The sequence below is a fragment of the Echiichthys vipera genome, assembly GCF_963691815.1.
Source record: "Echiichthys vipera genome assembly, chromosome: 13".
Classification (NCBI taxonomy): Eukaryota; Metazoa; Chordata; class Actinopteri; order Perciformes; family Trachinidae; genus Echiichthys; species Echiichthys vipera.
Window position 1 is genome coordinate 28,716,500 of NC_139838.1, and position 18,040 is coordinate 28,734,539.

General features: G+C 46.7%; 1 protein-coding gene across 1 annotated transcript; it reads right to left on the reverse strand.

Moving 5' to 3' along the window:
• Positions 1-4,708: 4,708 nt before the first annotated feature.
• Positions 4,709-17,453, reverse strand: LOC310955677 (zinc fingers and homeoboxes protein 1-like). The gene is made up of 8 exons (XM_083925645.1): positions 17,169-17,453; positions 14,950-15,438; positions 12,984-13,631; positions 11,622-11,748; positions 9,635-10,804; positions 9,393-9,524; positions 7,595-8,046; positions 4,709-7,210 (listed from the first exon to the last, which is right to left on the reverse strand). The coding sequence occupies exons 2-7, from the start codon at positions 15,306-15,308 to the stop codon at positions 7,603-7,605; spliced, it is 2,880 nt and encodes a 959-aa protein (XP_083781771.1). The 5' UTR covers positions 15,309-15,438; positions 17,169-17,453; the 3' UTR covers positions 4,709-7,210; positions 7,595-7,602.
• Positions 17,454-18,040: the final 587 nt, after the last annotated feature.

Consider the following 18,040-nt stretch of genomic DNA (forward strand, 5'->3'; position numbering starts at 1 on the left):
CGTCGTTTTGTAGATTTGCGTCTCTTTGTAGTTGTTTTGTGTCTCTTTGTAGTTGTTTTGTGTCTCTTTGTGGTTGTTTTGTGTCTCTTTGTGGTTGTTTTGTGTCTCTTTGTGGTTGTTTTGCGTCTCTTTGTGGTTGTTTTGTGTCTCTTTGTAGTTGTTTTGTGTCTCTTTGTGGTTGTTTTGTGTCTCTTTGTGGTCATTTGTGTCACGTTGTGGTAGTTTTGTGTCTCTTTGAGGTCGTTTTGTGTCTCTTTGTGGTTGTTTTGTGTCTCTTTGTAGTGTTTGTTGTCTCTTTGTGGTCGTTGTGTGTCTCTTTGTGGTTGTTTTGTATCTCTTTGTGGTCGTTGTGTGTCTTCTTTGTGGTCGTTGTGTGTCTCTTTGTGGCTGTGTTGTGTGTCTCTGTCTCTTTGTGTCTCTGCAGCAGTCGCAGATGCAGCTTCACTGTGGAGGTCACTGACATAAACACGGTTTCTATTTAAAGCTGCGCGGTGTCACCGGAGGACGTGCAGCAGCAGCTCCTCCGCGGAGGATCAGAGGATGTTTGTGCAGGAGAGAGTGTGTGTGTGTGTGTGTGTGTGTGTGTGTGTGTGTGTCTGCAGGTTCACTGCTGCACTGACCTGAGAGTGTGTGTGTGTGTGTCTGCAGGTTCACTGCTGCACTGACCTGAGAGTGTGTGTGTGTGTGTGTGTCTGCAGGTTCACTGCTGCACTGACCTGAGAGTGTGTGTGTGTCTGCGGTCAAGAGAGAGAGAGGGTGAGGGGAGGAAGAGAGAGAGAGGGTGAGGGGAGGTAGAGAGAGAGAGAGGGTGAGGGGAGGTAGAGAGAGAGAGAGGGTGAGGGGAGGAAGAGAGAGAGAGAGAGGGTGAGGGGAGGTGAAGAGAGAGAGAGAGAGGGTGAGGGGAGGTGAAGAGAGAGAGAGGGTGAGGGGAGGTGAAGAGAGAGAGAGGGTGAGGGGAGGTGAAGAGAGAGAGAGGGTGAGGGGAGGTAAAGAGAGAGAGAGGGTGAGGGGAGGTGAAGAGAGAGAGAGGGTGAGGGGAGGTGAAGAGAGAGAGAGGGTGAGGGGAGGTGAAGAGAGAGAGAGGGTGAGGTGAAGAGAGAGAGAGGGTGAGGGGAGGAAGAGAGAGAGAGGGTGAGGGGAGGTGAAGAGAGAGAGAGGGTGAGGGGAGGTGAAGAGAGAGAGAGGGTGAGGGGAGGTGAAGAGAGAGAGAGAGAGGGTGAGGGGAGGAGTTGTCCTCAGAATGACCTGCAGTCTCCCTCTCTCTCTCCCTCTCTCTCCCTCCCTCTCGTCTGCGCGTGCTCCCCACTCCACTTTGACCTGGAAGCAGAAGAAACCAGGAGGTAACAGAGCGTTCCCTTTGAACCCAGGGAGGACATCACCATGGCAACCAGCATCACCACCAAGAAGACCCGTCGTATTTCTGTCAATAAGTCGGTCCATTTTCTGCTACGACACATCCATAAAACCCGCCCGAGTCCTGTGTTAAAGTGTCCTCTAGGAGCATAAACGTGTGTTAAAGTGTCCTCTAGGAGCATAAACGTGTGTTAAAGTGTCCTCTAGGAGCATAAACCTGTGTTAAAGTGTCCTCTAGGTGCATAAACGTGTGTTAAAGTGTCCTCTAGGAGCATAAACGTGTGTTAAAGTGTCCTCTAGGTGCATAAACGTGTGTTAAAGTATCCTCTAGGAGCATAAACGTGTGTTAAAGTGTCCTCTAGGAGCATAAACGTGTGCTAAAGTGTCCTCTAGGAGCATAAACGTGTGTTAAAGTGTCCTCTAGGAGCATAAACGTGTGTTAAAGTGTCCTCTAGGAGCTGAAACATGTGCTAAAGTGTCCTCTAGGAGCATAAACGTGTGTTAAAGTGTCCTCTAGCAGCATAAACGTGTGTTAAAGTGTCCTCTAGGAGCATAAACGTGTGTTAAAGTGTCCTCTAGGAGCATAAACGTGTGTTAAAGTGTCCTCTAGGTGCATAAACGTGTGTTAAAGTGTCCTCTAGGAGCATAAACATGTGCTAAAGTGTCCTCTAGGAGCATAAACGTGTGTTAAAGTGTCCTCTAGGAGCATAAACGTGTGCTAAAGTATCCTCTAGGAGCATAAACGTGTGTTAAAGTGTCCTCTAGGAGACTAAACGTGTGGTAAAGTGTCCTCTAGGAGCATAAACGTGTGCTAAAGTGTCCTCTAGGAGCATAAACGTGTGTTAAAGTGTCCTCTAGGAGCATAAACGTGTGCTAAAGTGTCCTCTAGGAGCATAAACGTGTGTTAAAGTGTCCTCTAGGAGCATAAACATGTGGCTAAAGTGTCCTCTAGGAGCCTAAACGTGTGCTAAAGTGTCCTCTAGGAGCCAAACGTGTGTTAAAGTGTCCTCTAGGAGCATAAACGTGTGCTAAAGTGTCCTCTAGGAGCATAACCGTGTGCTAAAGTGTCCTCTAGGAGCATAAACGTGTGTTAAAGTGTCCTCAACAACAACAGGGCGTTCCCTTTGAACCCAGGGAGGACGTCACCATGGCGACCAGCATCACCACCAGGAAGAGCCGGTTCCGTCCAAACGTCGGCCATTTTGTTTGTGATTCTGACAAAAGTGAGAATAAAAAACGTGTTCAGAGCAGCTGATGTTGGTGGAGCGCCACCTACTGTACCGGAGGAAGAGTTTTGCTGGGTGTGTGTGTGTGTGTGTGTGAGAGAGTGTGAGTGTGAGTGTGAGTGTGAGTGTGTGTGTGTGTGTGTGTGTGTGTGTGTGTGTGTGTGAACGTCCTCACGATGACCCCACTGTTCCTTCAGTCGTCAAATTCCTCCGCTGCAAAAACGAAGAAAGGAAAAACAAAACGTAGAGCTGCTTCTTCAGCGTGTGTGTGTGTGTGTGTGTGTGTGTGTGTGTGTGTGTGTGTGTGTGTGTGTGTGTGTGTGTGTAAGTCTCTCCTCCACCTTCCGTACGGACGCTCACACTCGTGTACACGTGTGTGTGTGTGTGTGTGTGTCGGTGGAAGTAGGTCAGTAGTGAAAGGGTTCTCGTCCGTCCTCAGCCGGCCTCTGCTCGGCCCGCCACCGCTCCAGCGTCCTCCCCCTCCCCTTCCTCCCTCCATCATCCCCCTCCTCTCCCCCCTCCTCTCTCACCCCTCCTCTCTCCCCCCTCCTCTACCTCCTCTCCCTCCTCCTCCTCATCCCTCGCTCTCTGCTCTGATTATGGAGTCAGCAGGTCCCGCCCCTGGTTCAGACGGGTCCTGTGGAGGTTAACTCTTCAGCTGCCGCCGCTTTTTATTTTTTCTAACGATGGCGGCGTGATGCGGTTTTATCGTAGGGACGCCCCCCCCCCCTTTAATGCCCCTCCCCCCCTGTAATAACCCCCCCCACCCCCCTTCACGCGTCCTCAGTGGCGGATGAAGAAGCGCGTCGTGCTGCAGCTGAACTTCCAGGACGGTGTGTTGTTACCTCACACCGCGCAGCTTTACATGATCTACAGTAGAGAGGGTGTGTGTGTGTGTGTGTGTGTGTGTGTGTGTGTGTGTGTGTGTGTGTGTGTGTGTGAGCTCACACTGCCATCTGCTGGAAGAACAACCTTTAAATGTATTTTGAATTGATTTATTATTATTATTTAATGTTTTTGTATTTTTTTTACTTAACTTTTTATTTAAAATCCAGCTTTAAATTCATTTGTTATTATTAGAATTAATATTTATATATTTCTGTACGTTTCAAATTAATAAATAAAATTATAAAATATAAATAAAAAAATCCAAATGAATGTGAAATATATATTTTTGTCTCCTTTTTCATTTCATTTTATTTGTTTGTATTATTTATTTAAAATCTGTCCTTAAACGTATTTAGATTTATTTATTATTATTACTAATAATAATAATATTAATGTATTTTTGCATTTTTTTAATTAATAAAATATAAATAAAAATACAGATTAATGTGAAATATCATTTTTTATTGACTCTTTGATTTTACCTTTTATTTATTTGTATTGTTTTATTTTTTATTATTTATTCAAAATCTATTTTTAAATGTATTTTAATTTAATTAATAAAAATATATTTTAGTATTTTTTTAAATTAATAAATAAAATTAATAAATAAAAAAATCCAATTGAATGAGAAATATACATTTTTATTTGCTTTATTTATTTAAAATCCATCTTTAAATGTATTTTGTATTTATTTATTATTAATAATTTATTTTGTATTTTTTGAATTAATAAATAAAATTATAAAATTTAAAGGTAAATAAAAAAATCCAAATGAATGAGAATATAAAATAAATATAAATACAAATAAATAAATATCTAAAGTTCAGTTTTTGCGTAAATATAAAAATTAAAGAAGTAAAAAATAAAAACGACTCAAACGTTTTTTCACTTTTTTTTATTTTTGCAGAAAAAACAGATTTCCATGAAAGTTCAGATTTAATAAAAATAAATAAATTAACTAAAAAGTAAAAGCAACGAGAAAAAACCCAAAAGCAGCTGATTGTTCGTGTTTGCATAAAGAGCCGGGGTACGGAGGCCCCGAGCCGGGGTACGGAGGCCCGGGGTACGAGGGCCCGGAGCCGAGGTACGGGGGCCCAGAGCCGGGGTACGGGGGCCCAGGGCCGGGGTACGGAGGCCCAGGGCCGAGGTACGGAGGCCCAGGGCCGGGGTACGGAGGCCCAGGGCCGGGGTACGGAGGCCCAGGGCCCGGGGCCGGGGTACGGAGGCCCCGAGCCGGGGTACGGAGGCCCGGGGTACGAGGGCCCGGAGCCGAGGTACGGGGGCCCAGAGCCGGGGTACGGGGGCCCAGGGCCGGGGTACGGAGGCCCAGGGCCGGGGTACGGAGGCCCAGGGCCGGGGTACGGAGGCCCAGAGCCGGGGTACGGGGGCCCAGGGCCGGGGTACGGAGGCCCGGAGCCGGGGTACGGAGGCCCGAAGCCGGGGTACGGAGGCCCGAGCCGGGGTACGGAGGCCCCGAGCCGGGGTATTATTATATTTTAATATATTTTTAAACTAATGAAACAAATTATAAAATATAAAGGTAAATAAAAAATCCAATTCAATGAGAAATATCAATGTTTGTCACCTTTAATGGATTAATTATTGTCTACATTTATTTTTTGGAGACTTTTAACGTATTGTTTACGTATATTAATTAATTTCTCAGGTAATTTCTCTCTGGTTTGTCCGGCTCGGGCCTCCGTACGCCGTGGTTCAGTAAACAGGAAGTGAGCGCAGAGAAAAGCAAAATAAAAGCTTGTTTCTTCTTTTATTTTTGTTTTAAATGAAAAGCAGAAATAAAACGTGTGTAATTCTTGAAACCTGAACGATTGTTTCGCTGCTTCACCCGTATTTTATATTTTATATTTTTAAATCTGAGCAAACAAACGCGTCGTCTTCTTCTTCTTCTCCTCTTTTTATTAAAGTGTTTTGGCGGCGGGGACGTGAAAGAGGAAGGAGACGCCGTAATTATTGTTGTGTTTCTGTGTTTTCCTGCGTTTTACGTTGAATTCTGTAGAAAAAGCGGAAACGTCCGACGCTCGACGCTCGCAGCGTGACGCCCGCAGCGTGACGCCCGCAGCGTGACGCCCGCAGCGTGACGCCCGCAGCGTGACGCCCGCAGCGTCCGCGTTGTGACGCACTGAGGTAAAGTTTCTGTTTCCTGAAGTCGAGCTCACGCGCTTTTATTTTGACGCTTTTTTGGACACAAACAGGAAGTTCATCATGAGAAAAAGTCGCAGTTTCCTTTAAAAATCTTCTCAGAGCTTCAAAAAAGGAAAAATCCACCTTAAAAAACGTGAAATTACAAAATAAAAGTGGTTTTATTCCGTTCAGTTTGACGAACGAGAGACGAACGTTCACATTTATACGCTTTTATTTTGTTTATCAGTAAAAAAAGATGAAAATGAACTGAATCTGTGAACGTTTACTCGTTTATTTTTTATTTTATTTGTTATTTTTTATTTATTCACGTGCAGTTTCTCGTTCACACAGAAAAACCTCGTTCTTTATTTTCTTTGTTTCGCATCAGAAACTGAAAATTCTTCATTTTTTAACTGTTTTTTGGACAAAAATGAACTTTAAATATTTAAAATATGAATTAATCTGCTTCTTAATTTCTTTATTAATTATTTTGTCACTTTTTCTTCTTGTAAAATGAATCAGAAGACGATAAATGGTCATAAAAATGCAACTTTTCTTTGTTTTATATCTTTATAAACTGAATATTCCTAATTTTTTAACTGTTTTTTGGAGAAAAAAAGACTTTAAATAATGTTTAAAATATTAATTTATCTGCCCCTTGAATTCTTTATCGACTGTTTTGTCGGTTAAATGTCAGAAAAAGGTGAAAAATGTTGATTATTTATATAATTTGAGGAGGAAATGACAAATGTAAGAAACTGAAATCAGAGAATTTTCACTTTTTCTTCTTGAAAAATGAATCAGAAGACGATGAATAGTCATAAAAATCCTACTTTTCTTTGTTTTATATCATAATAATCTGAATATTCTTCATTTTTAAACTGTTTTCTGGACAAAAAAAGACTTTAAATAAGATTTGAATCAGAAACGAATCTGCGAGGATTCGCTGTGATCGACGTGTTTAAGGTGGATTTTCCCTTTTTCAGTGAAATGATGTCGGAGCTAAAACAACAACAACAACAACAACAACAATAATAATAATAATAATAATAATAATAATAATAATAATAATAAAGATGATGTAATGACTCCGTCCCCGTGTCGTGGTCCAGACGTTTAAAAACAACAGAAAAACTTCGTCTTCGCTCGTTTCTCTGATTTAAAACAAACGTTTGAACAAAAATGGCACAAACTTCTTTTTTATTCACAGAAAAAGACGTTTTTAAAAAAGCTCTTTTTAGTCTTTGATGACGAGTCGCTTTAAAAACATGTGTGTTTGTAAGAAAAAGGGCCAAAATAAGAGCCCTGTCATCCCCGCCAAAATAAAAGCCTGGTTTGTGCAGGAGCGGCGCTGGGACTTACTCTGGTGGCGGCGTGTTGGCGAGCGGTCCTGCACGTGCGCTCGGTCCCACAGTTCACGAGGCGCCTCAGTGCTTCTCAGCTGCGGCCGGACGCAAAGCTCGTCCCCGCGGCGCCGGAGCCCCGTCGGAGCTTCCTGGCGTCGGAGCTTCCTGCCGCCGTCTTTGGGTCCCGACCTCCAGCTGAGAAACACTGACGCGGCGCGGCGTCCGTTTCCACGGCGGGGAGGAGAAACGCTGACGCTGCGGAAAGGACGAGAAGAAGAAGAGGAGGAGGAAGAAGAAGAAGAACGTTTAAACAGGGGAGAAAAAACTATGATGGTGTCTCTGTGGTCTACGGTTCTTTGTCTTTCTGTGTGTGTGTGCGTGTGTGTGTGTGTGTGTGTGCGTGTGCGTGTGTGTCTGTGTGCGTGTGTCTGTGTGTGAGTGTGTGTGCGCGTGTGTGTGTGTGAGTGTGTGTGTGTGTGTGTGTGTGTGTGTACGTGTGTGTGTGAGTGTGTGTGTGTGTGTGTGTGTGTGAGTGTACGTGTGTGTGTGTGTGAGTGTACGTGTGTGTGTGTGTGTGTGCGTGTGTGCGTAAAGACATAAATGACTGAAATCCACCTGTGTCCGCGGAGAAACCCTCACCTGTCTGCTCATGTCTGCTCCTCCTGAGGCTGTGATTGGCCGACGTCTTCAGACTCCTCCTCCACCTCTTCTTCTTTCTCCTCCTCCTCCTCTTCCTCTTCTTTCTCCTCCACCTCTTCTTTCCCCTCCTCCTCCTCTTCCTCCTCGTTGCAGTCCTCGTCGGTGCCTTCCTCCCCTTGTTCTTTCACCTCCATCTCTCCCTCACTGTCTGCATGCTCTGCCGCCACCTCCTCCTCCTCCTCCTCCTCCTCCTCTTCATCCTCCTCTTCCTCCGCCTCCTCCTCGCTGAAGGGCTCCCTGCCGCCCTCCACCCTCCTGCTGGTCTCGGAGAACCAGTCCCTCACCTGCTCGTAGCTCATGCTGGACTTGGTCACCAGGTCGTCCAGGTCCCTCTCGCTCAGCGCGCGGTGTTTGAGGTAGTAGTCCTTCAGGAAGGAGCGGCCGGACTTCACCTGCAGAGGAGACGGGAACAACGGGGACAACGGGCCTCAGACGCTGCGGGACCACCTTTAAAACACCAGGGGCGCGCTGAGAGGACTCAGATCAACTCCACTGGGGACGACTTTCGTTTGTACGCGGCTCTGAGGTCAAATTCAAGCCCTTCAAGGTCAATTTACAGCTTTTCCAGCAACTTAAAACCACTACAGATTTCTACAAACACATAAAGTCTGTTAGTCCGTGCTCAGACTAACAGAGTCAGGGCGCCCTCCCACTGTGCCTCCGTCCCGCGCCCCGTGCTTTAGGGTCCTTGTCCCCCCCTCCAGGCCCGTTTGTACTCACACTACCTGGGCCTCGGAGAATGCTTCTTGCTGCCTATACGTCATCACGCCGTAACACGTCACACGCATTGATGACGTCATGGCGATGCGTGGCTTTGTTTCCAGATCTTTCCGTAGACCTCGGAGTTTTTGTGCGTCTTGTCGACTGTTTTTGAATCTTTTCATCGACCAAATCTACAGTAAACACTCCACCTCCGCATCACACCAACGTGAACCTTTCACCGCCATTGTTTGAAATGTCCGCGCATGGTCCCTCCTTCTTTTTTCTACGTCCCAACAGGCGCACAGGAAATGACCTCAGAACCGCCGTAGGCCTCGTGCTCGTACACGTGCGCACGCTCGTGCTCGTTCATGTGCAAACGTGCTTTACTAAAGCCCACCTCTCCCAAACGGGCCGTGGACGGCCAGCGTGCCGCTCCTAGACGTGGTACGGTTCCACTCACACTGGTCAAAGGAACCAGACTTTAGCCGTAAAACCTGTTTGGGCACGGTACGGATGCACAGTGGGAGTGCGACCTTGGACACACACAACAAAGCACCAATGGGCTCCTTCCACTGTAATGGACTTTACTATGAGAGGAGCTGGTACAGGGGCCAGTAGGTAAGTCTTTAAAACACTCCTTAATAAACTCGGGGTTCACTAACTACGCTGATGCTGCTTTGTTGTGTGTGTAGGGACTCTTCTCCTGCTGCTGCAGAGGTTTGCTGTTATTTTCAGCAGCATTAGTGGTTAAAAAAGACCTTTGAATGCCTTCACCGTGCTGCCCCGAGCTAATCACTGTTAGCCACGTCCGCCTGTTGGCATCTCTCCTGGATTTCTCCTTAAAACTGTCTCTGTGGATTATTTGATGGGGACCTTTAACGCCATCGGACGTGACGTTCCTCAGCAGCAGCTTATTAAACGCGTCTCGTATTTTGTCCCTAACGACCGTGAACACGTCGCTAAAACAGTTTCAACCAACAAAACGAACATTGAATGCATTATTATTATTATTGTTATTATAATGGCCCAAACAGACCTTGATGGCGGTGGCGCCCCCCTGTGGCGAGCGCTTGCAGGCGTACGGCCGGCGCGTCCTCCTGGACCAACCACGGTAACGCTTCCTGGACTTCTTCGGGGTCTTGGCTCCACCGTTCAGCGCCTCGTCCACCTGCAAAAACGTCATAATCTTTATTATTATTGTTATTTACGCAGTTAAGTCCGAGTAACGGCGAGGCAGAGAGGAAAAACATCCCATTCGGGCGCCGTTTCGTCCGTTACCTTGCCGCTCTGGTAGAGGTAGTACCACTTCAGGTTGCTGTTCTTGCAGGCGTAGCGCGTGTCTCCGAACCAGTTGACGATGTACGTCCTGGGCAGCCCGCTCTCCTCCGCCATCTGGTCGTACTCCTCCGACGTCGGCCACTGCGTGCGGACGAAGGCCTTCTTCAGGATGTGCAGCTGCGCCGGCGTCTTCTTCATCTGCTTCCTGCTGCTGGGCGGCGTGTTTGAGGACGAAGGGGACGTTTTCACCTTCTCGCCGTCCCCCTCCTCGTCGTCCTCCTTTGAAGGCATTTTCCGCCTCTCGGTGAACCACGCGTCCACCTCACGCCGCGTCAGCTTCGTCTCGGCACGCAGCCGGCTCAGCTCCTCGTCCGAGGGCGTGTCCGATGTCTGGAAGCTCGCCTCCAGGAGGAACAGCTGCTCCGGAGTCTTTTCCTTGAACTTCTGCGGCGTGAAGTCGGGGAAGGCGTGGCGGAATTTGACCCGCGGGACGCTGGCGGAACCCGACGGGGCGTTGGCAGAAGTCGGGGAGCAGTCGCTGGCGTCGTCGCTGGAGTCGATGACGATGGTGGCGGTGTTGTCGCTGTTGTTGCTGTCGTTGAGGCTGCCGCTGCTGAGCCGCCCTCCTCGCCCCGCTGCCGGCGCTCTGGTGGGCGGGGTCTCACCCAACAGGATGTGGTGGTCCTTGGAGTTCCTCTGGTTGTAGCGCGTGTCGCTGAACCACTTCTTGATCGCGCGTTTGGAGAGTTTGGTGACCTGCATGAGGCGCGAGATCTCCGCCTCCGTGGCGAACTGCCTCCTGCCGTAGCTCGCCTTCAGCTCCGCCAGCTGCTCCTTGGACTTCTTCGGTTTGGCTCCCGACGCGTCCAAGCCGAGCGCCGCCCCGGCCGACATCTCCGTCTTTGACTCGGACGTCGACGGTTCGGCGGCTTTGGGCTGGTTGCCGGGGACGCCCGCGACTGTGAGGGTGATGGGGGAGGCGACCGGCAAGGCGCTCCCGTTACCGGTCACCTGAGTGAGGACGAGGCCCGGCTGGCCGACGATCTGGCACGTCTGGAAGATGGACTGCAGGCCGTTGGTCGCCGCGGCGATGTTGGCGGGGATGACGGTGATGGTCTGAGGGACGGTCTGCACCGTGCCGTTAAACTTTTTCCTCCTCGCCTCCTCCACCTGCAGAGAGAAGAACCAGGAGACGGTGAGTTTACGTCCAGCGACGCGTCAACGTCCTCTGAATGAACCCATTCATCGTCATCATCGTCGTCGTTTTGAGTCATTTTTTAAGGTTAAAAACATCAAAATTCTCTGATTTCAGCTTCTTAAATGAGAATATTTGCTGGTTTCTTTGCTCCTCTGACAGAAAACTGAACATCTTTGAGTCGTTTTGAGCTTTTAAGAAACTTTAATCCCCATTTTTCACCATTTTTTGACATTTTTCAAACCAAACATCTGATTCGTTAACGAGAAAATGATGAAAACAGTCGTTAGCTCTCAGATTAGCGTGTAAACGAACATTCACAGCCGTGCAACACGCAGCCTGACACGTGGACGGTGTAGCGTGTGTGTGTGTGTGTGTGTGTGCATGCGTGCGTGCGTGCGTGCGTGAGTGAGTGTGAATTTATTAACAATAAATCTGACTTGTACGCAAAATAAAATACATCAGGATATAAACAAACTTATGGTTATCACAATCTTCCTCTTCGTCCTCTCTTCCTCCTCTGTGTGTGTGTGTGTGTGTGCGTGCGTGTGTGCGCGCGTGCGTGTGCATGTGTGTGTGTGTGTGTGTGTGCGTGTATGTGTGTGCATGTGTGCGTGTGTGTAAGTGTGTGTGTGCGTGCGTGTGTGTGCGTGCGTGCGCGTGTGTGTATGTGTATGTGTGTGTGCGAGCGTGTGTGTGTGTGCGTGTGTGTGTGTGTGTGTGTGTGTGTGTGTGTGTGTGTGTGTGTGCGTGCGTGCGTGTGTGTGTGTGTGTGTGTGTGTGGGGCCCGACCTCCTCCGGTGTCCAGCTGACGCCGTGTTTCAGCCTCTGGGCAGAAAACCACACCTTGATCTGCTCCTCGCTGAACTTCGTCTGCGAGGACAAGCCCATGATCTCCGACACCGAGGGGTACGGGAACCTGCGGCACAGACACGGGCGTGACCACGGGCGTGACCACGGCGCTGCCATCAACACACGGGCGTGACCACGGCGCTGCCATCAACACACGGGCGTGACCACGGGCGTGACCACGGTGCTGCGTTCAACACACGGGCTCGTTCGTTTGTTTGTTTCCTTTTCTATTTATTTATTTATTTGTTAAAGCAGCAGAAACTCATTTAACAGTTTTTAACAGCGTAAAGAAGAGTGGAGATTTGAACGCGTCTTAACGAGGGACTGGAAAACATTTAATGAACTAATTATTTCATAAATTACAGATTTAATTCAGTTTATTTAGTGAACGTTTGATAAACTCTCAGGTGTGAAACGTAAACTTCTTGTTTTTCTGCTGAATCTGGAAATAAAATACTGATAATTACATAAAAAAATAAGTAGTTTACACATTAGAGCTGCAACTGAAGGTTATTTCCACTATCTGCTGCAAATATTTACATATTTACATGTGAGGAGCTCTTTTCCAAAACGCTATAAATCCATTTGAATAGTTTTCAGGAACATTACATTTTTTACCCACACATTTGGTTAATATTCAGTTTATCTTGTCAGAATGGTTTTTATGGCTCAGTCTGAACGTGTTGAACGGACGAAACAAAAAACTCTCCCGCTTCAGAGCGCCGCCATGTTGGATCGCATAGAACGCTCACTGAGTTCTGATTGGTCGAGAGGACGTATCGCATTCAGGCTAAAAATAGGTTTGGCGCCGGTCGCGGTTTGGAAAGGAACTGCATCTTGAGACCATTTTAAACAGGAAATAAAGCGATTTGGCAGAAACACTGATGAAGCAGTGAAAAGGTTCTGTAAACAGCAAAGTGGCTCAAACTCATTTTTGTTTAAGTTTGGCTTTTATCTCGTTTTGGAAAAGAGCTCTTCAAATATCTCTATATTATATATATATATATATATAATATATATCTATATATCTATATATATATATAGATATGCTGAATGACTTATTTCTACGAATACATTAATATTTAATACAACTTTACTTTTTAAACCTTGAAAACATTAAAATTTAAACGTTTTCAAAGATTTTAAGCATCGAACCGTGAAAAAAAGTCGTGTTTTTGGTGTTTTAACAGATTTTTCCACAATAAAATCATAAACTAACAGTGAAACAGACGCGTCCGTGCAGATATTAAAATAACATTATAATAAGTATTCAACGCTTTATGACGGAGGAGGCGGAGTCACCTGTTGTAGGCGCTGACCAGCAGGACGTTGTTGTCCATGGCGGTGTTGTAGGTGGGGATGCTGCTGATGGGGATGAGGAGCTGCGTCTGCGTCTGCGCGCAGTTCTGTTGGCTCTGCAGCGCCGACAGGACCTGCGCCAGCGTGCCCGGGGGCAGCACGCCGCCGCCGCCCGAGCCGCCTTTAATCTGCAGCACGTTGGGGCTGTTGACCACGATGCTCTGCGGGACGGTGTGCACCTGCACTGCCGTGGAGACGGGGATGAGGCGAGGGGCCAAGGCGGCGGCGGCCGGGGTCATCGGGGCGGGGGACAGCGCGGGCGGCTCCTTGTTCTCGTCGTTGTCGTCGTCGTCGTCCTCGTCGCTCTCCACTTTGATGACGTCGTCCACGGTGACTTTGTGCGCGGCGGCGGCGAACTTCTTGGGCTCCGCTCGGCTCCTGATCCTCATGATGGGCGTCTTGCTGAGGGCGATGCTCTTGCGCGACGTCTCCTCCGCCTCGTCGTCCTCCACTTTGACGAAGCTGCCGTCGAAGGTGAGGTCGTTGACCGTCTGCTGGAAGACCGTCTCGTTGTTCCGCTTCACCATCGTCCGCGTGAAGTTCTCCTCGCCAGGGTGGAGGCGGGCGTTGTGCGCCAGCAGCGTGTCGTAGCTGGACGGGGAGAAACGGGGGTCAGTGAACGGCACAGTGACTTCTGGAACTGTAACAAACTTTTATACGTTATAAACAAACTTTTATGTGTTTTCGATGCTTTTAATGTTTCATGTAAAGCACTTTGAATTAGCTTGTTGATGTTGTTGATGTTGTTGATGTTGTTGATGTTGTTGTTGTATGCTGCTATAGGCCGAGTCTGCCGGGGGATCATCCTGCTCCTGGTCCTCTGAGCTTCTCTCCTCTCTGTCTGTATCATTCATGTCTCATCACTGCATGTTACTAATTCACTTCTTCCCCGGAGTTGTTTGGGCTTTGTCGTCTCTGCTGATGGTGGTGGCGCCTGCTGCCGTGGTCCTACATGACGCTTCCTGCTGCTGTTATCATCACTGTTACTCATATAGACTATGACTAGTTTATAAATTAGAACATTTGTAGCCTACGTGAGAACACAAGAATATACCATTCAATTCAGCTCCCTGAAGACCGTTTAATCTACGTGTGATTTGTGAATCCACAGAGTTGAATGGATGACAATGGCGTCTTAGGGCGCACTCACACTGTGCCTCCGTACCGTGCCCAAACAGGTTTCACGGTAAAGTCTGGTTCCTTTGACCAGTGTGAGTGCAACCGTACCACGTCTAGGAGCGGCACGCTTGCCGTCCACGGCCCGTTTGGTATTTGGAGTCGATTCTTCTTCTGCTCCCTCAAAAATAAAAATCACACAATGATGAGAACGAATGTTACGAGTCAAATTTGAAAAAAAGAGTGTTTATCTCTGCAGCGGAGCCGCCTGTGGACGCACGTCTGTGATGGTGACGGGAAAACACCGCGATCGCAGCAGAAGCTCACATACACTTAAAAAACACAGATACCTGCCGGCCGATGTGTCGCTCTGTCACTAAGACGATATTTGCGCCATCGTGTCAAGACTACAAGCACTCGTTCCTCACACGTCATTCTGAAGTGTGAGACGGATACGGCTCTCTCCCGTCTCAGGGGACGGATGAAGGAGCATTCAAAGATATGACTCGGTTTCTAACCATACAAAGCTCAATGCGAACGGGTGAATCATCCCTTTAATCACGCGTCAGCAAACAGCGGAGCCAAACAAACCTCCGACGGCGAAGAAGACGGTGAAGAAAGTGTGGAACTGAAGAGACGACGCCTGAAACTGGATCTTTGCGGTGAGAACACGACCTTCTACGGAACATTATGACGCCTTTGGACAAACATCACATCGCCGACCTTTTCCCGAAGGCGGTCACCGGCGTCCTCCCCTCACATCCAAACACGCACGCAATAAAACACACTGTACCTCTTGGTGTGGTAGTCGCACTCCATGCAGACGTACGACGTGTTGGTGACGACGTCGGGATGCTCCGCGTCAACGTGCGCGGTGAACTGGTTGAGCTCCGACGTCTGGAAGCTGCAGTATTTGCACTCGTAGCCTCCCTCCGCCGTGTTCAGGTCCAGGTAGGGGTCCGGCGCCGCTCTGGCGTCCGCGTCCTCGCCCCACTCTTCCAACGGGCCGGAGACCTCAGAGGACACGGTCGCCACGCCGTTGCTGTCCTCCGGTTCGATCGCATCCGACAAGTCCTCCATCTCCTGGTCCGAGTCGACGGCTTCTCGCGGCGGGACCATGCAGGGGATGGTGGATTTCCTCCTGCTCGCCATCCCGAGGGCGGAGAGGGCGCTGTACGCGTGGAGCCCGAGTGTGAACGCTGTCTCAGTCCAAGTCGTCCTGCTGTGGCTCCATAAAGCAGGACGCCGTCAGTCGAAAGGTTTCCTCCGTGACCTTCAGTTCCTGAAGACGAGAGCGGAAACAAAAGAGACGTGACGTGAAACGACAGGAACGACGTACGGAGGGAAAAGAACATTCTAGTCTGTGTGTTTAGCTCAGGTCTCCATGGCAACGCTGAGGGGGAGGGGCTAGTTTTTATTTTACTGGAGGTTAAAGTGTATGAATAATTAGGGGCGTGGCCTCTTGAGTGACAGCTAGCCTCTGGCCCTCACTTCTCCTCGGAGGTAAACATCAGCCAGATGGACGTACGCCCCTCCCCCCAACGTCACATACATGCCCTTTTTTGGTCAGAGGAAATGAGGCGGAGTCAAAGTCTGACAAGATGGAGACTCCTGTAGGCGAGGACGACTGGATCAAGTTGAGAGAACGGACCCCAACGGAGACGCTGCGTCCGTTTTTTATACAGGTTTAAATATTCGGTGTTTTTATTTGTTTATTTGTTATTATTTGACAATAAAGGAAACAATTGTAGTTTCCTTTATTTTGACGTGAGAACTTAAAACTTCAGTGAAACAGAAGCAACACCTGAGGCTCTGCTGCCGTCTCTCTCCTGACCTGTGAAATATTATTAACATAGAGTTAAAAACAGGAAGTTCTCGAGGACACGACCAGCCGAGGACACAAAAAACAGGGACTGTCAGCATTTATTCATTCTGTTATTTATTTATTTCTGCATTTATTCCTATATTTTTATTTACACATGTATTTATTTATTTATTCCTATATTTTATATTTATACATGTGTTTATTCATCTCTTGAGTTATTTACTTATTTATGTATTTGTTCCTGTCTTCATTTATTACTTTAAACATTCCTATTTATGTATTATATTATATTATATATTTTATACATGTATTTATTTACCTATTTATTCCTGTATTCAATCATTTATTTCAGCATTATTCCTGTATTTTTTAAGTAAAACATGTATTTATTCATTTGTTCCGTTATTCATTTATTTCTATATTTATTTATTTACACATGTTTTTATTGACAAATCTATTTATTCCGTTATGTATTTATTTCAGCAGTTATTCCTATATTTTTTATTCGTACATGTATTTATTCCTGTATTCATTTATTTAAGTATTTATTTATTCTGTCATTTATTTATTTCTATTTTTATTTACACATGTATTTGTTCATTTCTTTTGTTATTTACTAATTTAAGTAATTATTTATTTTTACCGTTATTTAAGCATTTATTTGGATATTTATACATGTATTTTTTCATGTGTTTAGTTATTTAAGTATTTATTTAATTCTGCATTTATTTCTATTTTTATTTACACTTGTATTTATTTATTTATTTATTCCGTTATTTATTTATTACAGCATTTATTCCTATATATTTTTAGTAATACATGTATTAGTTAATTTCTTTATTTATTTACTAATTTAAGTATTTATTTATTTTTTCCGTTATTTATTTATTTAAGCATTTATTTTTATTTATTCATGTATTTAGTTATCAGCATTTATTCTAAGTATTTATATAATATTATTTATATTAATTATATAATATTATTTATATTATTTATATCATTTATTAATATATTTACTGAGACTTTGTCCCGTTCGGGCAGAAGCAGCCGTGCTAACCGTTAGCATGTTAGCTCCGGTCGTCTCTCCTCCGGCAGCGGCGGCAGCAGCGGCGGGTCTGAGGCGGCGTGTGCCCGCTCACAGACACCGATCACGGGCTGCTCCGGGCCCGGGGAGAGTGCGTGTTTACCTGGAGGATCTTACGGAGAGCACGGTCGTCTGTGTCGCGGCTCTGGGTCGGTGTGTTGATGCGCAGTCTTCCGCCTTCTGCCCACCGAGGATCCCATCGGCTTCAGCCCGGACACGGGGCCGCTCCACCGGCCGTTAGACGCGCTCCGCTGCCGGCCGTTAGCTCCCAGTCAGCGGCGCGGCCACTCGCATCGCTCGGCCTCTGCGTTGATACTCAAAATAAAGCAGAGTTTAATAAAAAGGCTCCGGTGCTTCACAGAATCCGACGATGGCCATTTTTTCATTCCGCCGCGACAAGACGGCCAACGGCTGGGGAGTGCATCCGGAGGGGGCTTTTCAGAATAAAGGCTTGGGCTGAATATAAAATAACATGGAGTTGTAGTTTATATGATAGGAAATAATAGGATGGAAGAAAATGTGCTGGATTTAATTTATATATTGTAGTAAGAGCTAAAACGTGTGCTAAAGTGTCCTCTAGGAGCATAAACGTGTGTTAAAGTGTCCTCTAGGAGCTAAAACATGTGTTAAAGTGTCCTCTAGGAGCTAAAACGCGTATTAAAGTGTCCTCTAGGAGCATAAACGTGTGTTAAAGTGTCCTCTAGGAGCCAAAACGTGTGCCAAAGTGTCCTCTAGGAGTATAAATGTGTGTTAAAGTGTCCTCTAGGAGCATAAACGTGTGCTAAAGTGTCCTCTAGGAGCATAAACGTGTGTTAAAGTGTCCTCTAGGAGCATAAACGTGTGTTAAAGTGTCCTCTAGGAGCATAAACGTGTGCTAAAGTGTCCTCTAGGAGCATAAAAGTGTGTTAAAGTGTCCTCTAGGAGCATAAACGTGTGTTAAAGTGTCCTCTAGGAGCATAAACGTGTGCTAAAGTG